Here is a 25,067-nt window from a genome sequence, read left to right on the forward strand (position 1 = left end):
GAGTTGAAAGGGGGCGTATCCCTTATGTACGCGAACGAAAATGAAGAGTAGCTTTGAAGCTTTGTCAAGAGAATTTGTAGGAAAAAACACGATAGTCAAACTATAAAACAGTTTAGAAGATACTTCTGTGCGTAATATGTTGGTAAATGCGGTTTGTTTAAGAAGCGTTTCCTTAGCAATGCATAGCAATGTACTTGAACGAATCACGGAAATTTCATGAATTACAAAATACGAGAATTAGCTTATAATATTATTGTACAATCCAAAACTACCCTATTGTAAAATAGTAATACATAGTTGGTTAATTCATAGTAGCATACATAGGCGGCGGAAAGGGGGGGGCTAGGGGGCTGAAGCCCCCCTTGGTCTGCTGAGGGGGGGCTTAGCCCCCCTCAGAATGATATCACACCGAAATTATCTTTCTTGGAGTGGGGCTAAAAACCGTGATAAAGATCGAGATACTCTAATAGAGCAGTCACTCTAATAAAGTAGTCAGTATGTAGTAAGGACCCGCCGATTATGCTCATTATTTTACCTATTATGCTATGCTGCACGGCTCAAAATTTTGCCTATTATGCTTAAATTAATGCCCAATATTTACCTAGTATGCTCAAATTATGCTCAATATTTATACCTCAGTTCTCATGTTTTTCTAGTAAATTTGCACTTTATGAGAAAACAGTAAGTTGCTGAAGCATAGACTCTAAATCCCTGCTTGTCAAAATCCAAGTCACGGAAAAGATCGATATACTCTAATAGAACAGTCAGCTGTCTATTATTTTCTGACTGTTCTATTAGAGTATATCGATCTTTTTCTGTGATATATTTTGATAAGCAAGAATTTATGGTAATGCACAAGTGTTCTGCCTATTAGGCCCCTATTTGGTGATTATTAGTTTCTCATCCACCACCCGCATCCTTCTTAAGCTACCGCATGGTAAGCCATTATTTACTCTGTGCATGCTCAGAAGAACACGTGATACCAAACTGTTATAATTGTTTGTTGATGAACGCTACAATGCGCTAAATATCGCCAGGAGAACTGTTGTTTCCTTAGCAAATTGCTGCAGTGCCAGTTGCAATCGTGTTTTATCGACTTCATCAAAGCAGGCTTTCAGTTGACTGTCGAAAAACAGTTGGCGATCACGAAAAGTAGTGAAGGAAATGTTTGTAGTAAGAAATAAAGACAATTTGGACAAGGTCTGTACATCAGTGTGTTAATATTATAAAATAATGGCATAATGGTAATACCCTCCCGCCCGCATCATAATAATTAGAAAGGCTGGATGAGAAACTAATAATCACCAAATAGGGGCCTTATGGTAGCATTATGCTCAATGCTCATTATTATGCCAGCATAATCGGTGGGTCCCTAGTGTGTAGCAAGCTATGTAAGGATTTTTATGTAGTTTATCAGCTAAAAATGGTAGCTGGTGAGGTGGAAAGCTCTTGTCAGTTGGTTGTGACCTTTTTTTTTTTTTTTTTTTGGTCTCACCTTACCAAACTATAGAAATAAGTCTGGGTCAGCCCAGCCCCCCCTCATATCAACTACTTGCTCCGCCGCTGGTAGCATATACTATCTATGGTTAATCCCAGATGAGTTAGCTAGCTGCATGGCGCCTGGTTTTTAGAAGTAGCACAACATCAACTTGTTTCATCATGAAATTTGTCTATCGGTTTGCTTTGCAATGTATTCATTCTGTCTCCATTAACAGATGTACCTTAAGGTGACTAAATTTAGCGAAACACTAAATTTAGTGATTTTGTATATTGGCGAAATTAGTGCATGCAAAATTTAGCAATTTTATGAATTGTGAATTGATGTGATGAATTAAGCATAAATTTTGCAGGTTTAGCGTGTACTAAATTTAGTAAAAAAACCAAAATCACTAAATTTAGTCAACTTAAGGATCTATGTATAATCAAGAGCATCAGTCTATCTGAAATGCCTTCATTTACTGATGTATCTTGTGCAGTATCTAAGAGTCTATAATCCAAATACACATGGTCTGCTGAAAATGTTCTTAAATTCAAAATCAAATCATATAAAATTCTACCCCAAAAATCCTTAAGTATTGGCATATGCTTTGCATGCTCGCGCACTAACCCAGCTGGTTTTTGTGCGAGATAAACTTTACTGATTGAGTAGATACTTATGTACCTTTCCTTCAACACTCTTTCATGTTCATGCTCCTCATAATACAACAAGGTGTGGAACTTGTCTACATAGTTCTCCCTAGTAAGTGGTTGGGTCAACAGATCTTCTTTTAGTTCACTCTCAGGTGGTAACTCATAGTCAGGCTTATGTTCAAGCGTAGTCAGACTAGCTCCACCCTACAATGTAACACGCAATCAACAGATTTGTTTACAGTAAAGCTGCTAACCAAGTTGGGCTGGTGTGGAGGCCGTGGAGGACGCCGTGGAGGACGCCTGCGATCTACAAATTACTAAGGATAAATAAGTAAGTACCTTTTCTACAACTTACGGTTTAATTTAGCCTGTTTTTCTCTGTTCCATTCACTTAACTCTAAATCATTATGAGCATATGTACACTGAGGTCTTGGACAAGGATCATTACAACATCGTCTAAAATTACCATAAAATTGCAATGTATTTTCAGGAAAAGGTCTTAGTAGAAGTCCTAAAATATACAGTTAATGGTGACCAATAATAACATTAACTATACCAGATTAATTCACAACTTATAGCTAAGCTGAGCTACGGTAAAAGAGTATGGCCTTCAAAAGCAACTAGTGTGAGAAAATGTAACATCAACAGTGGTGAAATGGCTGCAGAGTTTTCTTGGCTGCCACCTTTCTTTTCACACTACTAGGAAAAATATACTCTTTTTCACAGCACAGCTATTTTGGATTAGATATTCTGTTATTCTATTATACAACTGCTCTAAAGAGTAACTTGTTCGTGTGTGTGAATGGATAACCAACAGTAGCAGTATGTCCTGTTAACTATTGTGACTTTAGCTGCTGCGAGATTTTATCACCTTTCACCATTGTTTGTTACATATGTTGACTTTTGCATTATAACTCCTTGATCAGAAAGTTTGTATCTTAGAATTTTCATAGGTGGTATATGCGGCAACAATTCATACTTATAATTTTTTGAAAGTGACATAACTCCCCAGTGCTCATCCAATCTATACATAAATTGGATGGGATATGCGGTGTAATATAATCATATACTGCTCTCCAAAATTGGAATAAGCATCTAAAAGAAAAAGGAGCAAGATGATTTTGAAAGCGTGTATTGGCTGTGTCCCAATTTTCTTTGCAAAATTCATTTCTGTCAGGGTACAAATCAGCTACAAATAATCTTGTATAATGTCTATTAAGCATTCGCACCAGGATTTTGTTTCATTGGCTTCATAACACAGTACAGTCCCAACTTTGACACATTACCGTGTACCTAAGTAGTTTAGGTAGGAGACAGACGCATACCTGACTCTTCATGATAAGTAACCATCACTGAGTTGTGGTCTATGCCACCATTCCACCAGTGGTGGGCGTAAGGATGACTACAACCATTACTCCACAAAGTTAGAGCAAACTCTGCTGTGGTATAGAACTGGTAGCACGTCCAACACACTTCACAGCATACTTCAGCCATACTTCAGCACTGCAAAATGACACACAGTTACACTGGCCACTTCATCACACAGATAAAAACCCTTGGGAACCACCCAGTGCTTAAAGTGAGATTATTTGGAATTACCATAAAACCACATGAGTAATCTTACAGTGCACCAAAACGAATCAATTACAAAGAGGTCACAAGTGCTAATTTTGCTTTAAAAATCCACAGCATGGGATAAATTGACATTGTAATTTTGAGTATCTAAATTTGTAGCATGTAGACATTCTTCAATGCAGTTAAAGAATCAGCTTGCTAGTGCATATAAAAATATAGTACTCACAGCTGATGCACAGCCTTAACACAAAAAGCAGTTTGTTTCAATCATGCAAGTTACATACATATTAGTATATCAAGCATGCTGAATGTGTATGGCACTTACAGAATTCTAAACTGAATTCAATAAAAGATATGTACACTCAAGCTAAAAGCCATTGATAGGCGGCATGCCCAACAATTTTCAACAAAGTTAACAGACAACGGTTATTGCTAACCACAGTAAAATTATGGGTATTACTAATCAACATCACCAGCTACTTATCTCACCAGCATGCTACATGATAGAATCCATTGCTCTGATATAAACACTAGTAACTGCATGCAATAAACCAATTCTTCCTGCCATAGGCCACAAACACCCACAATACATTGCGCACTGATGTGACAAGTCAGAGCACTACGTGTTTATTAGAATGTATTCAGTATACATACATGACCTGTTTATACACACTTAATTTGTGATTCTTGGTTATAATGCTACAAGTATGCTTCTACAATACTATCTGTGTCTGTGTATATGTACATGTATATGTACTTGTGCATTTGATTCAGTTCAAAAAGTTGATTTCTCCTATAGATGGTTTTTTAATGCAAGAACCTCACTACACTGTGATACCATTCTCCACACAGGAGGATCTGCTTTACTGTCTTCTGAGTACAAACTACATCTGCTTTTCAACATGTAATAACTGGTTATCAGGGTATACATATGGAACATGTAAAGTAAGCAGTCTAATTAAGCAGATGCAAATTAAACAGTACCACAACTTGGGGATTTTTTACTCACATTGCAATTTTAGCAGATGAAACAGCTACTGTATACCCTGGGAAATTATTTTCAAGGCTGAGCAAAACAAAATTTTGCAGATTTGCAAACATATTGAATTTATTTAGTTAATAATCAACACATTAATATTGAAAGGGAGATGCCCCCAAAAATATGTAAAATGCTTACAATGATGTAAAAACACAGTGATTTTCATGTATTTTCAAAGCACCCACAACATTATGTAGTGGTACCCACAAAAAACGGTCTGCTAATTACTCACATACCCCTAAGGAATACTCCATCATTTTCATGGCTGTAGCTGCAGCGGATACGTGGGCCTAGCATAGTTTCTGACCCTGGCTCCCAATGCGTAATAATTGTGGGATTCACCCATTACCAAGACTATGGAAATTCACCTTAAACCAATTAGTCTAAACACAAAAAAACAGTCTGGAACATTGTGAATTGCATGAAGAGTTGATGCCCTAGAGTGGGCCATTCAGTTTAAAGACAAAAGTTAAGGAAAGCTGCTTTGAGAATAGTGCCGCATGAGTAGAATGACTTTTTTCTAGTTTCTGTAGGCCTATATAAACAGACACCATGTTTCCTAAACCAACTTTTAGTGGGTTTCTCGGGCGTTTTTGACCTTACCATACCGGTAGAAATGCGGAATTCCGTTAAAATCAGTAAATTTTATTAGGTACACAATCCCAATGGCTATTTTCAATATGGCAATCCCAAATGTATTTTATGGAAGTCTAAATATTTCAAAGAATATTAACCCCTAAAACCTCAAAATCAGAAAAAAAAAATTACATTTAGGATATGATATATTATGGTACCATATATGTGGTTCATTGGCATCTGCCAAAATAATCCCTGTCATGACTCAAATGTTCCATGGCTAATGCCAGTAAATGATTTGAGGAACCTATTAACAGTCCACCAATAGCCAAACATATGAAGAAGTTTGCGGACATTTGCTATACTTTTATCGATGGCAAAAATGCCAGCTGGAACAGGCATGTCCAATACATTTTGATTGAAAAACCATTAAAATTTTAAAATTAATTACCGTGTACCACTTACCTCGAGTCTGTTTAGTAACTTTCCGAATTTGATACATGTAGAGCAACTCTCTGCGAGTACAATGATACCAAAAGAAGTCCAATTCATGGAAATTTAGATACGTCAAAATGGCCTAAACTGACCGGGTGTAGGAAATTTCCCCATACACTTTGTATTGGGCGTTTCGGGGGCATGCAATAAAATTCATAACCTGCGACACGTGATAGATACCTCAGATTCCGAACCAGATTTGGAAAGAGCAGTGAATAGTGATTAAGATGAGCTATAGCAGAAGGAAATCAGAGGAAATTTAAGTGCATCATTTTAAGGTTGAAAATCACTTACTTTTTCTATGGCAAATTGAATGGAGGTTATTGGAAGGGAACGCTCCGGAACACTCTGAGCTATTTCGATGTCTTGACAGCCATTAACCTTCACTACATTAGTGTTACAATGAAACAAAAGCATTGTGAATTAGTTCTGCAGGTTAGTTTGCGAAAATCACATTGTTCCGTGATTAAGGCAAATTATGTCCATGCCATGTAGTAAACTTCTTCATATACATGATTCCTGCCAATTTAAGTGTACAATAGGAAAGACATTTATTAATTTGATATTTCATCTCCAATGTTACAGTAACTGACTACTGGAGTTCTTTTGTGTCAGCCACTTTGTTGAGCAAACACAGCATTTTAATTAAAAAATCTTTGCCTTATTCAAACTGTGGGCAGAGAGGCAAACTCTGCCCAATCCTGTGATGATGGAATTGTTTCCATTACTGAAGAAGCATTACCACGTAACAAATTTTCCACAACTGTAGCTGTATTGCATGTAACCCATGCATAACAAATGACCCTGCAGAACGTCACGAAACACCTGAGTAACTGAAGTTATCACGTGATGCTGTCACAAACAAACTGACCACATAACCATGTGGGCCACCATAGATAACCTATGGAGCCACCATTTCATTGTGATAAAATTACCGGCTGTGATTTATGCGTAACTAATATGTCTCCACCAACCGGCATTTCGCCTGCTGTCTTACTAGCTATTAAAACTACTTACGCGTCAATTGTGAAGGGCTCGCCCACCAGCAGCCTTGTAGTGTAGCCCAGTCAATCACTTAATCAATTGCCATTGTGCATATATTCTGGCTCGTCCCTTATTGAATCTCCGCTTCAAGTACGCACATTGCTACGGATTCCCCCGGATATGGGGAATAATGAATTTTATGTGTACGCTATACAGATTAGAGCTGAAAGTATACATATGTCATAGCAAAGTGATATATTGCAATAAAAACAATTACAAAGTTCATAGTTTACCACATAATATACATAATATAACAGTCAAACTGTTTTAAGCACACAAATCGCTCCAAGCATATGTACACTTAGTTTGGATTGTACAGCTTAGCTATATGAGTTGATGCCGGTATACAATATAAAATTTATTGTTCATCTGTGCTAGTAACCACACTAGCATACAAATTGTTCCGAGCTTTAGACACCTCATAACGAAGCACAAAGTACGTTATAACAAACAAGAACGAGCCCATCATGTAGAACCCTGGAAAAGTTATCAACAGAGCCCATTTCCTGTCCAGACCAGCTTGCACAAACACAGACACTAAAACATTAAAGTTTCCACCAATCACAGTGATAATAAATAGATAGACAGCAATTACTGAGCCTTGAATGAGTGCAGGTACAATATCAACTACCACAGCTACAGTGACCCCTATCCACATCTCGCCAAACACAAATGCTGGTAGAAGTATCAGGAAACACCATGGGAATGGTAGGAATAATGCTCCAGCTGCAAATGGTGCAGCAATCATCTAAAGCAACAACAAAAAATAATGCAAAAAATATTATATATAAACATTTAAATCACGAGACGCTATCATCAAACACACAAACAACACTAAATTAAATAGATGATCAGTCCCAAGTATGAATAAGAGTGTCATCTCCTATGGTGAAATTATGACTAAAATATATAAGGACAATTACATAATTGACTGGTACCTTGTATGAATAAATATTCACGCTAGTGTGGGTGGGATGCTATTTGAAATTTCTTTAATAACAAAATACCATATAGCTACACAGCCACCTCAATGAAACAAATACCGGCCTAATCTGCAATACACACATATACAATAGTAATATTTCAATAGAAACTACACAGACCTGGCTTAGTGCAAGCACCCATAGACGATGATGAGGTTGTCCATATTTGGCAACTAAGTCAGCTGCAAGTCCACCAAGAAATGCTCCGACAATTCCCCCGATGGCAGGTATCCATGACATAAACTCTGTTATCTGATCACTACTGAGACCTTTATCATTAGCATAAAACAATTGAGCATTGTAGCCCCAAACATATCCCCCAGCGTTCCTGACACCTCCTGCTACTATCAGCAACCACAAACCAAATGAAAACATGGATGGATAGACTGCCATCGGCTTGTAACCACAAAACAAACTTTTTGGAAAGAAGTTAAGTAACAGTAATAGTGTTCGGTCCTTGAAACTCAGACTGCTTGCAAGTTGTCTCTTCTTCTGTACTTCATTGACTTGTCTCTTTGGTTCTTCAATAGTCAACAAGATGAATGGAGCAATAGCAACACCAAATCCTCCAGTAAGATAAAACACCCAGTGCCAACTCAGTTTCTCAGCCACTTGGTTGCCAATAGCAAACGCAGCTCCATATCCAATGTAGATACCCCAGTTATAGATCCCCAGTACAATACCGTGTAACTCCTCAATAGGTAAATAAGAAATATATGAAGAAAAAATGCGTGCTACTATCACATAGCGTAATGATGATGTAATGAATAAGTGTTGTGATTTGGGTGCACGAATGGTACATCAAGGAATATCTATGTAAACCATACAAAGCCATGTACCGTATATGACCGTATTAAAGCCGGGCTCAAATGCACGCAGGGGCTCAAATATACGCCGGGTACAGCTAGTGGACTGTCATAATAAACGCCAGGGCTCATTTAAACACCGGGGTGCTAATGATATGCACTGAAAGGGGTTCTAAACTCGTGTCAGCTGCTAACTATACAGTGATGTCTCGTCACCAGTCTTATGATGTCTTGTCTTGTTCGACTATGCCTTCTCTTCTGGTGATGGCCATAGCGTATTTATCGTGGTTATTGTCATCTTTCCGCCCGACTTCCAATGTTTCACCCAGCAGAGGAGTCCAAATGGGTTTATGTACGTGATGGGCTATGGATTTCGTATTTCGTAGGTACTTGTACTGGCACCTATCATTCTCAACGAGTGGCTAGTAAGAAATAAACGCCCGGGTCAAAATTAACACCGGTCTCGTTTAAACGCCGGGTCAAAAATTGGTTTATAGGAAATAAACGCCCGGGCTTCTATACGGTCATATACGGTACATAGTTTGGTGACAGTCATTAAGAGCTTGACTTGGAAAAATTTGCACTGATCATAACCATAATTTGTATGTGGGAGTAATTTACTCTCCTATATTACTCACAAAAGAACACATCGTGAAAATTATATATTCACAAACTCATACTCACTTTTGGAAAGTAATTGACAATGATACAAGCAGCAAATGGAGTACAGCCGGCTGAACTGGATAAAATTAATAATGTCACAGATAATTTGTATATACAGTCAATGAGTTAGTATACACTTGTATTCATGTAATTCTTGAGATAAGTCACATGATAGCTACAAGTCAGTGAATTTTTGTAGTGGCTTTGGTGTATATACACACACACTGCTTAACATGGGAGATTGCTTACTACATATACTATGTTTAAATGGAGTGGGGCATTTTCACGGATGGTTAACATACATCGATAACCAAATAATACAGAAGTTTTAATCCTTGTCATTGACAGTAGCTATTCTGTAATCCAATACTCAATGGAACAAAGAGTTATATGAAAGCAGTTGCATTTAAGCCATGTCATGAACGTCATAACACAAACAAGTTCTATTACGGATGTCACAGCCATGAAACTGTATACACGGGTAATTATACTTGGCATCCTTCAAATTAGTAGTAAATTGTCAAAATGCATTAATTGTAAATATACACGATTGAAAAGCCAATGGATTAGCAAGGCTATGATGTTGTCGGTACTGCTGAATTGGGGAGAGTTTTAGAAATACCCAAGGCTATTGAAATAATGATGACCACTGCATGACTATTGAAAACAGATAATAAACAGGTATACAAATGATAAACAGAAAGACAGTTTAATGAACTCCCCCGCCAAATATTCTAGATATTGTATATGAAATTGATTTCTTATGGCTGCAATTAAATCTTGTCTAATTTTCTACTCGTATATGCTTACCCTATTGCCACTCCAAACCTGGCCAATACCAATTGCCAGTACTCTTTAACAAAACCAGTTATACCTGTTAGAACACTCCATATTATCAGGTTTATACACAGAAATATCTTTAAGTGGTGGAAGTCGGCAAGTACACCCATGAAAAGTGCAGACACAGCAAAGATGTTGTCAAACACTGGTCCAGCTACCAGCTGATACTGGAATCCAGTACCATCATAGTTGTAGGCACATGGATGATGCACAGTCTTGTTACCAAGTTGTCCGAGACTGAAAGTGATGTTTGCAGTTGAGCAAAATGACTCGTTAGCACTGCAAAAGTAATAGAAAACACATGCTCACAAACACACAGCACAAGAATCAAACAGCACTTAGTAAGTTCTCCCTAAAGTGATGGGTGTTGCCCAAAATGCTGTTGTTAAAAATTATCACAGCAAAATGACAGAGGACAGATGAAAATCACTTTCATGGGATAGCCTTAATGTATCTAACTTATAATTCCAGTAATAAAAACAAGAAAACATTCACAGACAGCTACACATTGAATTTTAATGAAATCATTAAAGTTGGAATTATTCCTGCCAGACAACTATAGAGGTCAAATGAAGTAATAGCGCACTGCCACCATTTCATGCCACAATAACAAACACACTGTGCATGGCATGTGCCTTTCCGGTTCCGACAAGTATCCACCTTTGACAAGTATCCACCTTTTGTTCTTTGCCTTTCCTTTTATCATCAATTACAAGTCTTCTTCTTCTTCATGCAAGGAAACCATACCAAGTTCTGCATTGACACTTTCTTCAGAGGAGTGTATTTAGATGCCACGAAACTATATTTGAAGCACTTAAGCCACTGTAGGTGGAGAAGATAAGTGTAGTTGCACCTATATCATTGGTCTGACAATGCCCCTAACGATCAGAACATGCCACCTCAAACTTAACAATCAGAACATGCAGTGGCCATGCCCTTAATGATCTAACTGCAATAATCTAAGACATGGCAAACCATGCTGTTGCTCACTCGAGATAAGCGGTGAGATCAAAATACTCTAATAAAGCAGTCACAGCCACAGATCTATAGCATAGCTAAAAAATAACAAGTATAATAAAAGTATTAATGTAAAAAATGAAGTAGAGTTTCACGATAAAATATAGTGAATAAGAGATTTGATATGCTGGGAGTTATTACAACAACATAGCTATGTGGAAAAATCCCTACTTTGGCATTGAACAGATGGTAGTAACATGCCAATGTAGGGATTGTCCCACGTAGCTATGTTGTAATAGCTACCACCATTGTTTTAACGTATAGTGGGAAATTTTCAAGGGATGAAACTTTCGTGAAACTGTGCAAAATACGATTTCACGTTTTTTAATCCACGAAAGTCTAGAAAGCGGGCAATAGCTATGTGTATTAACTGAAACATTTCACGATTATATTTCACAAAGCTATTGTTGCTCGCGAAATTCGCAAAAGTTTCGTCCCTCAAAATTTTCCGGCTATACAGTATCCTAAAAGGTTGTATTTTATATACGCATGGTAATAGCTAGTATGCACATATCTATGTGCACAGGACATGGCATACTTGGAAAAATTATTTCTTGACCGCATGATTGCATGTGACAAATAGCTTCAAGTAGCTAGGCTCTCAATTTAGTTTGAACAGTGTGAAAAGAGAAACTCAGGGTGGTATTCAAGTCCCATGTTGTGTTTATCAACCGACATTGATTACAATCAAACATGAAGCACTAGTAAGACAGCCTTGAAAACACTTTGAAAGCAAGTTCTCTACTTGCACAGCTAATGTTGTGCACATTTGCTCAGCTGTGATATGCACAACAAGTCGGCATGCACATATATACTAACCCTTTACTGCACAGGCTACTCCATCTATTGAGCTGATGCTGTGACAAGCTATAGTTTGCAGTGAACCTTCCCTGCACATCATCGTTCACCATACACTCTTGATTACCATATTGCAGCTCCTGGGCGACTGGCTCTGCTACTATTGATAGTGAGAACTTGTCTAACTGGTTTACCGCGTACGTGAAGAACAGCAGCGTCAATACGTAGGCTGCATATGTCCTGTTAGGTCTTGTATTTGATGTATAAATGCCTCCCTTTTCAAACTGAGCACTCAACGCAACATCTTTGAAGTTTCCATCCACCAAACATGCTTGTCTTTCCTCGTGACTCGCATCCATTTGCACCAATCACACTATCACGCTAAGATGACGTAATTGATGTCCAGTGTAGAGAGCGAGGAAAGAACAGCCAGGAAAAAACTGAAGAAATATGTTCAACGCGGAAATGTCAAGAAACTAAGGAAGTTAATTAGTCAAACTAATTTTGACTTCAACTTGATAGTCGACAGAAGCAAAGGATGGGGTGCGCTTCATTTAGCATGTGACCTTGGTCAATGGGAGATAGTAACATTTCTGGTAAAGAATGGATCAGATGTGTCATTTTTAGACAGTAACTTGATATCCCCAGTGCATATCCTGCTACACAAGGCATGTAGCTGGGTCAAGTATGATTATTCTGAACCTGAGGTAGGAGCTATGCTCGAGTGTACTTTATTGGTACTTCATGCTAGTCAGAAAATTGATGCTGATAGTTTTAAATGGACTGACAATGAAGATATGGCAGTAATTGACCTTATAGAATATCTGGTAGACCAACTAACAGTTGTCAAGTGTGATCATTCATTGTTGGATGAACTCTTAGGACATTTGTCACATATTTCAGTTGATGGTTCTTGGAACACCAAAATTAAGGAATGCTATTTTGATGATGTCAGTCAAGATCCTTTTGAAGGTTACAGCTCTGATGTGGAGTATGCGTATGAAAACTTTGATACATTTGCTGATAGAATAACTAGAGAGCGACAGGAAAAAAAGAGAGGGAAATGTGAAGAGGAGCATGTAAACAGGAAAAAAGCTAAGAAATCCTTCGGCCCTCCATTGAAACTGAAACCAGAGTCCCCTAAACTTGATGTGTTAAAGGTGAAAAAGGAAACATATGAGGAAAATTATCAACTGTTTATTGGTAAAGAACATTCTAGTGTATCTTTTGATGACATACCCTGGCCTGGTGGGAGTCATGCTACCGCAGCTGAACAAGCTAAAGTCTGTTTGTATTCCAGTGATCCACAAGTGTCGAGGAGTGTCGTGAGAGATCAACAGCGTCGGTGGCATCCAGACAAGTTTGTACAACTCTTTGGACAATGTCTCAGTGAAAATGAAAGAGATAAGATATTAGAACATGTTAAGCAACTGTCACAGGCTATTAATGATTATGATAAAGTACCATGATGTTAATTTTTTTTTTTAGAGAATAATATTTACAAGTACAACATTTCAATTAAATAAAAGTCTTTGCCTTGCTCAAGCTGAGCAGAGAAGCAAACTCTGCCCAATCCTGTGACAATGGAATTGTCATTACTGATGCAGCATTACCACGTTGAACACCCTTCTGAATCAACAATTGGGTGGCCCTATTATCTCCAGACTACTACATTACCCAGGAACGTTAAAAAAGTAATCCTATATATTATGACTGTTATATCATTTCCACTATTTAGCAATCAAGGATAGACGTAATTGCGGTTGTCTTATGACTGTATAATGATAAATTAGCTACTATGTTGACATGTAACTAACCGCTGGAATGCGGAAGTAATTTTTGTTTACGTCAGTTCCTAGCGCAACTATGTTCCATTTAAATAGCACTAATCAATGATGACCTCTGTTTGTACAAGCTGCGGAGTCGTATGTGCCCAGAATAACAGTGTTACGAGAAGAAAGTGAGTTTAATATGTTATTGCAATGCCAATGGTACTATTCTCGCGTTAATTCAATGCGGTTGTTCGATGCGCGGCATTCTCAAAACCACTAATCAACCCGCGCTTTTGCATCAAGCAAGTCTGCGAGAAAAGAATCTTAGTTGTACATTGTAATAGTTCTACTTCCAATGCTGAACGGAAAGGGTGGCGTCGCGGGCTTGATGGTATTATACTAAATATAATACCCATGGGATTGTTTATAATGTGGTAACAGGAGCTTATAACTGCACAGGCATCTTACAATATACTTGGTCAAGGTGTGGTGTGTGGCGGGCTTATTCAACTGTCAGGCAAACTCATGGCCTTGCATCCACACAATTGTCAGCAAAGTAGCAGTGTCTAGTCAGGATTTTGTTGTAACAAAGCAGTGGTCATCAATATTATTGTGGTTTTAAGTTAAAGTGACCTCAGACCACTGACCCCTTTGTGGTTTAGATAGGTGGGAAAGGTGAACCCAGCAGGTGTTTCATGATTTATCACGTTCAGTGACCCTCAGTTATCTTGTTTATAATATGGGATATTTGTGTATTGGATTGCATGTACTGTGAAACTCATTATAAAATGAATTTCTTTTTTTAGGCTGTGTCTTTAGTGTAATGGCTGCTGCACAAGTGATGATACAAATGAAGCACGAGGATGAGTTTGGGTTTTCATGTCCTTCTGCACCCCCACCCAGTCCAGAAATTCCCATGAAAAGAAATATATTCAGCTGTATTAACTTAACAATGGACTCTTCAAGAACTTCTGCCTATCACAGAGAACAAGATGATATTGAAATGGATCCAGATGAACTGATGTTTAACTCTCACAACAGTGGTTCATTACTGTCATACCAAATCCCTTCTAATTTCAGTGTGGGTAGTTTTGATTCAGTGTCTGCCACCCCAAGTCTGTCAGTACCTTCAAATAGTTATTGTGAACAATCTGAGACAACTCTTCAAGCACGTATGGGTCGAATACAGATCAGTGGTTCTCCCACGAAAAAGATAATTCTTTGTGCAGACAGTCAGCCCCTTCCCACTGGATCAGGAAGTTTCATATCAAGAGATGTTCCATCCAGCCCACCACACAGTCCAGCAAGAAAAAGAAAAATATCAGCTCACAGAAGCCAAGAAGGGAACTTTTCGTTTAGTCCATCCCCGAGCAGTACAACTGACATGGATCAAGGTGAAGTAGAAATCATGGAGAAGAAACGATGTATACTATCGGATGAGCATTTGTCATCTTTTAGTGTCACCAAACCACAACTGATGCGACGAAGAAATGCCATTTGTCATCCTCAACCTCATTTAAGTATGTTCAGAAAAGATCTGTCTCCAGTCCCTGATAACTATGGTGTATTTCATGCATCATTAAAACTGGATGAGACAAGACCGCCAACAAGAAAGATTTCTGATTCACCGATATTCACATCCTTTGGTCAATTTCTAAATGTTGACAATAATAGCATGGACACTTCACAAGGTCCGGTATTCCCTCGATCTTTATGACTATCTAATCTTGTAAATACACAATACTCTGTCCATTAAATGACAGGTTTTTTTCTTTTTCATTTTTACACCTCCCCATCTTAAATTATATTCCCTTGTACAGTTTTTGTATTTGTAGATTTGTACTGTGTTATTATTAAGCAAGAAAGTTTCTGCTTTACATGTGAAAAGTGATAACTTGGGATAATATTAATTATAGTTTCCTGTTTCGAAAGTGGCATGACCTGTAATCAGATCATTCTTAGAACCCACAAGTCTGGCTTGTTTGGAGCCGTTAAACCCTGGCTGCTTAAAGACATTCATTGATCTCTGACATCAATATTGTTGATCCTGTGACAGATGTGATGGATCAGTCATAAGGGCAACTGATCACATCTGCCTATTGAGTCTTGTTAAAGGGTTGTCTCCATGGTAAACAGACCTTGACATTTCAGGTATGTTGATACCAAGCCAAAAACAAGGTATCTATCACCAAATACAATAACTCAATCAAAATATTGAATGGGGCATGAGACAGAGTTATATGAGTGTCTACCGTGCGTACGGCTTCATTTAAAAGTCGCGCACGCGACATATTAACCACGTGATCCTAAAATTTGAAATCGTGGCGGAAGAACACGCTTATTGATACCTGATTTGATTTTTAAAATGGATAGGCAAAACGGACATTCTAGCATGTATACTAAGATCGAAAAGATTGGTGAAGGCACCTACGGTGTCGTGTACAAAGCGCGGAACAAGATAACGGGCCAGTTAGTAGCTTTGAAAAAGATTCGATTGGAGAACCTAGAAGAGGGCGTCCCTAGCACAGCAATCAGGGAAATCTCATTGCTAAAGGAACTCAAGCATCCTAATATAGTTAGGTAAGTTTGTTTTGCTGTACTGAAAAACGTTTGATTTGTCTTAATTGCAGATTAGAAGATGTCACACATGAAGATGTCAAGCTCTACCTGGTTTTTGAATATATGGAAATGGACTTGAAAAAGTACTTGGACAGTCTACCTCCTGCCACAATGGTGGAACCAATGCTAGCAAAGGTAAAATAAGTCAATTGTACTGAAGTACAAAGACAAAGAACAAAACATAATTTACAACCTTATAATAAAATCTAAACAAGCATAGCTTCCAAGCATTTATTAGTACATAGCCTTTTGGTTAAGGATCATAAGTGGCTATTGAAGTACAAGCTACATATCTCGAGGTTGCTGGCATCAAAAATGTCATAGAAACCTTTTTAGTGAGATCATTGTATTCCTATTGCAGAGTTACTTGTACCAGATTTTACAAGGCATTGTATTCTGCCACTCAAGAAGAGTATTACATCGTGATCTTAAGCCACAGAACTTGTTGATTGATTCTAAGGGAGCCATCAAACTAGCCGACTTTGGACTGGGTCGTGCTTTTGGTATTCCAGTTCGTGCTTACACACATGAGGTAAACATCATATTTTTGTATCAAAGATTTCCACATTGTGTTTTAATAGGTTGTTACACTCTGGTATCGTGCTCCTGAGGTGTTGCTTGGAGCTCAGCGTTATTCGTGCCCTGTCGATGTGTGGTCTATTGGTTGCATTTTTGCTGAAATTGTAAATAAGCGTCCATTGTTTCAAGGAGACTCTGAAATCGACCAGCTTTTCAAGATATTCAGGTTTGTTGTGAATTGTACAAAAATTCTGTTGTGATTTGTTACACAGGACAATGGGCACACCTACTAACCAGGTGTGGCCTGGAGTTACTGATCTTACGGATTATAAATCTACCTTTCCTAAGTGGAATTCACAAGATCTTGGTACGGTGATGAAAAACCAGCTCACTACAGCCGGTGTTGATGTATTAAAGGTACTGCACGTGTAATTCTTGTATTAGATGGCTGCTTAGTATTAGGAGGGGAAAGGGACATCAAGCATTTTGTATCAAAAAATGCCAAACAAACTTTTGTTGTAGAGTGTTGTGTGAAAGGAAACCTATACATGCACTGTATAATCGTTTGGCTATGTGATTACAATGGGTAGGAGTTGATCATGCATCCACTGTTTGTCAAATCATAGATATTAGAGAGAAGGGATAGGCAACCGAGCGCGCACCGTGTATATCTACCATTGATTGTGGTTGAAGCACTCCTCGGTATTGATTAAATCCATGTGGACAGGATGGCAGTTTGTGGTTTAGTCGTCTTACAGTTGATTTCAACCACCTTGTAGTATTTTAGTTGATATACAAGACTTTTAATACTTCTGGCTTCTGTTGTTTAATCGTCTTGGGTGGTTTTCATCGCCATTTACGATTTTGATCATCAATGAGTACCTCCGTTTTTTGTCTACCTGTTACGAAGAACAGAAGTCTAGTTCCACTCACTGGGGAAATAGTGCTGAAGTCTTTGCAATACTTTGAAGTTTTGCACAGTATCACTGAAAGATGTTTCTCGCATAACAGCGCTTGTGTTGAAGTTGATAAATCATGGAGTAGTATTTTAAAGAACCGAGATGAGACTGCCAAAGGGCATTAAACAAGCGGAATAATAAAATGAAGTACACCATGCAAAACTATGTCACTTTAGGGTTACTGTGGCATTGTTTGCCAGTCGAAAGTGAACTTACCATGAACACAACAGGTACACAAAAAAATTGTGTCGACTGAGATTAAAACAATTGATGGTGGCAAAATCTCACAACAAGACTTACAATAGGAGTTTGCCTAGTACTTGTAAAACATAAAGAGATTGTCATGAAATACTCCACGCCCGTAGAAAGTAGTCCAGAGCAGAAGACACCATTTTGGCCTCATGAATTCACCAACGGCGGAGTGTTTCAGGGCGCGCACTAGTTTCTAATCCCTGTACTCTAATATCTATGGTCAAATGTAGTGATGTGATATTGCATGCCCTGGCTAGTTGGCATTTGTGGCCTAATTTAGTGAAGCTGACCATTTCAGCACAATGCACATACATGTACTCTACTCAAAATCACCAGCTACATGTGTGAAATTTGGAATTTTTGAGAATTTTGCAAGTGATGGCTGCTCCGTGAAATAATTATATTCATAAGTGCCACAATTAATGTCTTGTGGTGCTTGTGGGCTCTCTGGTTACATATATTGTTTCTGGGAATTAGTGAATAAAAATGCAAATACATTGCTGCAAAATTCCGAATTTCCACCACCTACACGGTGCATGAGACTAGAATGCTTCTGGTGTGTTCTCAGTCTTTTATTCGGCATTGTACGTAGTTATGTAGCTGCACATGGTAAGCCTAGTACCCACTAGGGTTGGGCGATATTGAAAATTTCCTCCCACGGTTATTGTGGAGTTTATTATCACGATTATTGCAAATATCACGGTATTGAAATGAACTATAGCAAGTACACTCAAAACGGTTTACACAGTATATTTGCATGGGTGAACTTTGTTTACTAGCTACAGCAGCTACTACACTGAACTGTAAGGAGTTTGGAAAAACCAGCCTAATTTATAGAGATGCCATGGAGTGCATATAAAATTAATTTTGAAAAGAGGTATAGTTCCTATGTATATAGCTAGCAAAGGTGAGGCCAGAATTTTCATCCCACAATCACAGTAGTGTTACATCCAGTACACATGCCCCGCGTGTATTCTAATAATTAGTGTGTCGCTTCGTGTAGTATAGTCTCGCGTTACCAAACCAATACACGCCAGGCGCTTATCGATATCCTGATTATAAGTGCCGGCTGTAATTGGTCTGGTGATATTACAACCCATTACCAGTTCAGTAGTGCAGCATATGGTGCGCAAGCAATTAGCATAAACGGCGCCCGTATTTGTGGGGTTTACCTCTGTTTGACAACGAAGGGCCACTGTTGCTAAGGAATTGTAGTGGTGAGTAGTAAATGTAACAACCTGTCACTTGTGTTAGCTGTGTTATATAGAATGGTCCTAACTCTAGTGTAATACAATATTAGGTATCTATGGAAACAGCTGCCGCCACGGCTATACTGTGCACGCTGCTACATTCCAGTAGAAGTGGTAATGAGTCGTAATGTCACCAGACCAATTACAGCCAGCACTTATGGACTTTATCCACAATGACGTCACAAGCACAAGATGGCTGCGTTATTTGGGGTACTAATGTACAGACGCCTATGGAGAAATTGTTTTGATCGATCATATTTCAGCCAGGGAAGGAGATATCGAGCTCTAAGCAACAGGTATGAGTACAAGACAACACGATAAACGATTTGTAACGCATGGTGAAAATATTCGAGATAACGTGCTTGTTTGCAATGATTTTTGTTACGTTATACCCATACCTGTTGGCTACTGGTCAGTATCTTTCTTTACGAGTGAAATATGATCGATCAAAACAATTTCTCCATAGGTGCCTGTACATTGGTACCCCAAATAACGTGGCCATCTTGTGCTTGTGACGTCATTGTGGACAAATTCCATAATCAGGATATCGATAAGCGCCTGGTGTATTGGTCTGGCAACGCGAGCGCCTGGTGTGTAGTAGTGCATGGGTTATAGGTTTTTGGTTTTTCAAAACCAAGGCAGTATCGGTTATTGCCAGCTGTATCGTCTTGTTACCGTCATACAGGTATATCGCCCATCCCTAGTACGCGCTTCATGTGCACCAAAATAAAAGTGCTCATATCGATCGATAATGTGGTGCCTGGATGCGCTCACTGATATTTAGTGAAGAAGAACCTGAAGAGTAACTTCAAGAAAAGCAAAAATAAAGAAGACGACTGGTTAAACAAAATTCTCTCGAAAGTCGTCACGGTAGAGAAGATTCAGCTGGGCTCCATGAGGAACTTGGCGAAGAAGCTACATGTAGGTATCTCAAGAACGCGATGAGTAAGCTGCACCGGTAGGAGTTAACTGGCATTATACAACCAAAAGCTACAGTACCTGGGTCACCATAAAAACTGGGTCACCACCACCATGTGCTGTCCTCCTAAACCTGTGATTTTGACAAGCGGGAGAATTACGAGATACTTCATTGATATACTGTACAAAAGTGGTATCACTGCTGTTGGCAAAGTTCTTGATATGCAAGTAAAGGCTATCATCAGTGATCAACAGTCCTGTTATTTGTGATCATGTGTCCGATATTTTACTGGTGATACAAAGCGGTGGGTTTGTACGTGGTATATTGAGCATTAGACACTACAATATTATGAACTCTTATTATTATGAGGTTGGAAGTTCAATGGAAAATGCAGCACAACTTAACTAAGGTAAAGTGCCAAGTGCTGTGTTAGTCTTGATCAAAGCTACATTACAAAGAAATGTGTTTTGGTTATATGATTTCTTTAGCTAATTTAAGATTTCAAGCTTTCCCATTCTTCCAGCATTGCAGGCAGGACTTGTGAGTGATAGCAAGTGAACAATGGCATTGTTTGGCACGTAGCAACCAGAATTAAAGCTTTCGTCAATATGACTTATCGTAAGTCACCAATCGGCACTTGTAAAGTATACAGACTACAAAGGGTATATAGAAGCTACCCAGTAACACTGTGGGCTGTTGTACCCTCTAAAACATTTCTTACGATCATTTCCATTCAATAATTATTGTTCCTAAACTGCTCTACAAGCTATGCCAGCTGGTTAACCATGCAGTTGTGTAAAATTAATTTTGTATTGAAAACCAGTATGGTTACTGGTTTTGCATCTAGCCTGAAGATCTCTTGATCAGTTGGCCTCATCTTCATGAAACTTCTGTGAAATGGAGTTATCCAATGACTGTATGTGCCACAAAAATTTCACAAAGAACCAACAAGGCATCAAAGAGTTACTCACGAATTCGCACGGTCTATCAATAATTGGTCGATTACTGAAGTACGGGGTGCCAATAATTTTCGCATGATAGACTTTACAATTTCATGATGTTCACTCACGTGAGATAAGCCGGAAGTCCATATGTCATTGCAGTGAAGAAGTAATTACAAACACTTGACAAAATGATGCTGAATTGTCGACTTGTGCTATTTTCTAGTTTCAAAATAAGCCAGCAGAGTCAAAATAGTGATTTCTGGGTTTATTCAATGTAACCACAATCCTTGTTGATTTATTCCAGCAATCTCATGGATTTTTTTCACAGTTTCTATTTCAAAATTTTCAAGTTTTTCTTATATATCTAGTATTATAGTGAATGGAGGTGTACTACTCCTTCCGGGTTTGTTTCTAAGATTCAGAAAAATTGTTTTGGAAATTTCATATTCTCCACCACCTTGTTTTCTTATTACCCTCTATGATGCATTCAGGTAGTGATGTAATGAGAGCACATAATTGTATCATGTGAGCATGCATGGTTACCATGGTGCCAGAAAGATCCAGCCACTTTTATCGATGTTACTGCAGAAACAGCCATAGAAGACGTAACTAATTATAAAAGCATATATACGGGCATACACTATAAACTCCTCGCCACCACACTTGTGTGCTACAGCCCAGGTTTTACAAATTCCATTGGCTTCACATTGTGCCCGTATAACTATTATTCAGTTTAACTAGTGTCACAGGCTTTCCATGAGCACTCAATTTTGTTTATGTGTGGCTCTGGAGCACTTACAACGATGATGTTTGTAGTGCTGTACACTGGTATTCGATCCTCCCATGTAATGACATTTTAGATGTTGGTGTAAATTCTTTGTTTGTTGACACATACTTTGGTTGATTAAGGTAACCTTGCCTTTTTAAACCTTAAAGACAGCAGAACTTGTTATGTGTTGTGCGTTTGTATGATCACAAATAACCTTATGTGTTAGAGAAGACTTTGCCTTCCAAGTAGTCAGAGTGGGCTGGGTCACAGTGTAGTGGGTGGAAGAAACAGTCAATTGTTATATCAACAACTTTGAGGTCCTAATGATGAGGTGCAATGTGTACCACAATCATGTTGTAATCAGCTTCATCAGTAAGTTTGTGTTGGCTTGCCAACATTGATTGACAACTTGTGAAAGTTACACTTCATTCAAAAACCAAATTAATGTTTTAGTCTAAATCCTTTGAAATCTGACCCATCAAACATCATTGATGTTTTCATGGCTGCTGGACAGGCCACAATGTAATTTGTAAAGGATGTATGATGCTGTTGTATATCATAGCTTGGTACTCAATAACCCGTGTCTGGTTTCCATGTATCACTAAATTCTGTCAGTACCCATTTCACTATCATTCATTAGAACTAGCTTACAGGAAACCAGTTTTTTCACCATGGACATCCTATCATGCAGGGCTTTTGGGTGTTTCCCTGGGAGTGTAAATATAGTTGTTTAACGTTTACATTGTTGTTCTCTACAGAAAATGTTGATTTACAATCCCGCAAGACGCATATCAGCGAAGTCTGCAATGAAGCACAGTTTCTTTGATGATCTTGACAAAACGACGCTGCCAGCTGCAGAGAATGTCTGAAACATTTAATACACACAGTACATGGCCTATAATACTAGTGTATGACACAACAACTGCTTCAGAGTGTAATTCTACATGCAAGTTTTGTTTTCTACTTTACAATAATATAACCTTTATTGCATGCATTCCTGTTAATTTGTTTATTGTATTGTATATATATATATATAATATTAAAATTTGATTAAAAAAATAAACATACAATATGTTTATCCATAAATCGTGTGTGAGGTGTAATATTGTTTGTGTGGTGTCTTAAAATGGTACAGCAAATAAAACTACAACGACGATTAACAAAAGGACAAGTATTACAATACAACATAATTGTGCTCTTCCTACATTAAAAAGGGAAAAAAAAGATCACTAACAAAATAAGACTTTGTTTAGTGACTTACCACTAGTTTTTTTGATTGCGAGTTCAACTCGTTTTGTAAGTGTTCTTAATCTTGAATCTGTGTGTTCCAATTCTCTATCAAAATCTTCTAGGATTCTATAATGTAAAAACAAAATGATCTTCAAATTACCAAATATGCATGGTGGGTGTTAAATAGAAACTGACAGTAACTTACACAGCTTGTTCATCCAGTTCATCACCAATGGCAACACCCATTCTTTTCAATGTCTGTACACTTTGTCCGACGTCTTCTAACTGTTCATCTTGTTTGACCATCATAGTCTGGAGAAGAAATGAATATAATAATCCCACATCCTCCATTACAGTCAGGACTCATAGTTATACAAGGCACTCTGTATTTACCTGTTGTTGATTGTGTTGCTGTTCAATGAAGCCTTGGTTAGATCTCTCCATTTCATCATCAAGCTTTCTATATCTGCCTTGTGGAGCTTTCCTTGATGAGGACCCCAATAATGTCTAACCATAGCAACACAATGACATCAGTAATACATGACATCAATGAAACATATATTATTAGGAAGTCTTAACCAGGGTTCCTGGTACAGATAGGAAATACAATGGGATGTACTATTTATAGTAGTTACCAATAGCAACTTCTATATATGTAACTTACTTTTCTTTGGTGAGCTTCAAGTTTGGCCTTTGTGGCATCACTGTTTAAATGGGTCCTGATTTTCTATTGAACAAACAAAGACAATCAATCAACTGTTAAAATGGTCATTAATTGGTTTCCCAGTAATGATGACTACATGCTGGTGAAAACTGTTTATGGTATACCCACCAATAAGCCAATTGTGGCAGACAATATTAACACTAATTTAACAGATGTCAGGTAACTGTTTAAAATCAAAACAATTCCCACCCATGGAAAAGTGGTCCAATAAAAAGGTCTCTCCCACAAAACAGTACAAGAGTTTATGACATTTCAGACTGCACTCTGGTGGGGTCATGGTGTAACAGAGCACCTATTACTTACTTCGACTGTTGCTGTAGTGTTTCTGACAAACTGTTTTCTTTGCTCAAGTTCTCCTACATCAATTCTGAACTTGTGTTGATTATTTTCAGCAATGGCTTACATCAGTTAAGGAAAGAACTCACCCACAATACAACAAGAGGGAAACTACATTATAATGATGTACGCATACAGAAAAAGGATACTGATAGTTTGTCCTAAATCTTGTAAGTCCCATTCAATGCTCTTTAGACAGCTTTTCAATTCTGTTGTGGTTGTCTGTAGTTGTACATTGTCAGCACTCCCGCCTGGTTGTTCAATTTGGGCTGACCACTGCGTGTAGAGGGTCTGTGCCGTCTTTAACGATTGGCTCACCTCCCTAAATAGAGAGACATTCAGTCATTCAATCGTAAAAGGGAGTTGTGTGTATACATACAAACGAAGCCATTACGTTAAATACAACCCGAGTCCATAGTCTCCCAAGTGAAGTCATACTGATTAACTTTTCCCAAAAGCGCACTCAACAGCAGATTTAGAATAGTTACAGTTAACACTATATACACTTAATACTGCGATAACTTGAGCGTGTGTAACATGCGCGAGACTTATGTACTACAGCTAAAGACACAAATTCAAATGTTACCCTGACCCTTTCTCTTCGGCAATGTAAACAAAGAACTCGAGACAGAACACACACTTACTCTTTTACAACGAAGAAAGGGTCCTCCAGCGACATTATGATAATAAATATAAACGATCTTTATCTAAAAGAAGTGATTTAATCGACCGCACCAACTTTTCTGTCCCAACGCACTCACTCCCTACATTTATTGTGAACTCCCTTATTACGTAATGCCACAAGCAC

General features: G+C 38.2%; 5 protein-coding genes across 12 annotated transcripts in view; 2 read left to right on the top strand and 3 right to left on the bottom strand.

The window, feature by feature from the left end:
• The window catches only part of LOC136266808 (3'-5' exoribonuclease HELZ2-like), a 48,078-nt gene extending 41,091 nt beyond the window's left edge, over window positions 1-6,987 (bottom strand). For 4 of the 6 annotated variants that reach the window (XM_066061827.1, XM_066061826.1, XM_066061825.1 and 1 more), the window contains exons 1-5: window positions 6,833-6,978; window positions 3,456-3,633; window positions 2,486-2,641; window positions 2,385-2,437; window positions 2,162-2,334 (exon numbers count right to left, since the gene is read on the bottom strand). In XM_066061827.1, the coding sequence (XP_065917899.1) occupies window positions 2,162-2,334; window positions 2,385-2,437; window positions 2,486-2,641; window positions 3,456-3,624 (551 nt within the window). In that variant the 5' untranslated portion in view covers window positions 3,625-3,633; window positions 6,833-6,978. Of the gene's footprint in view, window positions 1-2,161; window positions 2,335-2,384; window positions 2,438-2,485; window positions 2,642-3,455; window positions 3,634-6,832 lie in introns of all 6 variants that reach the window. The other 2 variants (XR_010706301.1, XM_066061828.1) reach the window with 2 other exon arrangements.
• A 52-nt stretch (window positions 6,988-7,039) lies between these two features.
• On the bottom strand, window positions 7,040-12,475 carry LOC136266816 (MFS-type efflux pump MSMEG_3705-like). Of its 3 annotated transcripts, none has more exons than XR_010706304.1 (6): window positions 11,988-12,475; window positions 10,122-10,430; window positions 9,333-9,387; window positions 7,963-8,535; window positions 7,798-7,911; window positions 7,470-7,607 (listed from the first exon to the last, which is right to left on the bottom strand). XR_010706304.1 is itself a non-coding variant. In XM_066061840.1 (5 exons), the coding sequence occupies exons 1-5, from the start codon at window positions 12,323-12,325 to the stop codon at window positions 7,218-7,220; spliced, it is 1,665 nt and encodes a 554-aa protein (XP_065917912.1). In that variant the 5' UTR covers window positions 12,326-12,458; the 3' UTR covers window positions 7,040-7,217. The 3 variants fall into 3 exon arrangements, 1 of the variants encoding a protein (XP_065917912.1); XR_010706303.1 differs by having other exon boundaries at window positions 7,603-7,742; window positions 11,988-12,474; XM_066061840.1 differs by lacking the exon at window positions 7,798-7,911 and having other exon boundaries at window positions 7,040-7,607; window positions 11,988-12,458.
• On the top strand, window positions 12,331-15,625 carry LOC136266819 (NF-kappa-B inhibitor-like protein 1). The gene is made up of 2 exons (XM_066061843.1): window positions 12,331-13,926; window positions 14,545-15,625. Exon 1 carries the CDS (start codon window positions 12,365-12,367, stop codon window positions 13,433-13,435), a length of 1,071 nt encoding a protein of 356 aa, XP_065917915.1. The 5' UTR covers window positions 12,331-12,364; the 3' UTR covers window positions 13,436-13,926; window positions 14,545-15,625.
• Window positions 15,626-16,021: 396 nt separating this feature from the next.
• On the top strand, window positions 16,022-23,039 carry LOC136266821 (cyclin-dependent kinase 1-like). The gene is made up of 6 exons (XM_066061844.1): window positions 16,022-16,318; window positions 16,369-16,492; window positions 16,719-16,889; window positions 16,939-17,102; window positions 17,149-17,293; window positions 22,728-23,039. The coding sequence occupies exons 1-6, from the start codon at window positions 16,104-16,106 to the stop codon at window positions 22,836-22,838; spliced, it is 930 nt and encodes a 309-aa protein (XP_065917916.1). The 5' UTR covers window positions 16,022-16,103; the 3' UTR covers window positions 22,839-23,039.
• LOC136266824 (syntaxin-6-like) lies at window positions 22,994-25,064 on the bottom strand. Its single transcript, XM_066061848.1, has 8 exons — window positions 24,904-25,064; window positions 24,409-24,581; window positions 24,227-24,321; window positions 23,864-23,926; window positions 23,593-23,706; window positions 23,405-23,511; window positions 23,231-23,325; window positions 22,994-23,170 (listed from the first exon to the last, which is right to left on the bottom strand). Exons 1-8 carry the CDS (start codon window positions 24,936-24,938, stop codon window positions 23,091-23,093), a joined length of 762 nt encoding a protein of 253 aa, XP_065917920.1. The 5' UTR covers window positions 24,939-25,064; the 3' UTR covers window positions 22,994-23,090.
• Window positions 25,065-25,067: the final 3 nt, after the last annotated feature.

The sequence above is a fragment of the Dysidea avara genome, chromosome 9 (genome assembly GCF_963678975.1).
Source record: "Dysidea avara chromosome 9, odDysAvar1.4, whole genome shotgun sequence".
In the NCBI taxonomy this organism is placed as follows: domain Eukaryota; kingdom Metazoa; phylum Porifera; class Demospongiae; order Dictyoceratida; family Dysideidae; genus Dysidea; species Dysidea avara.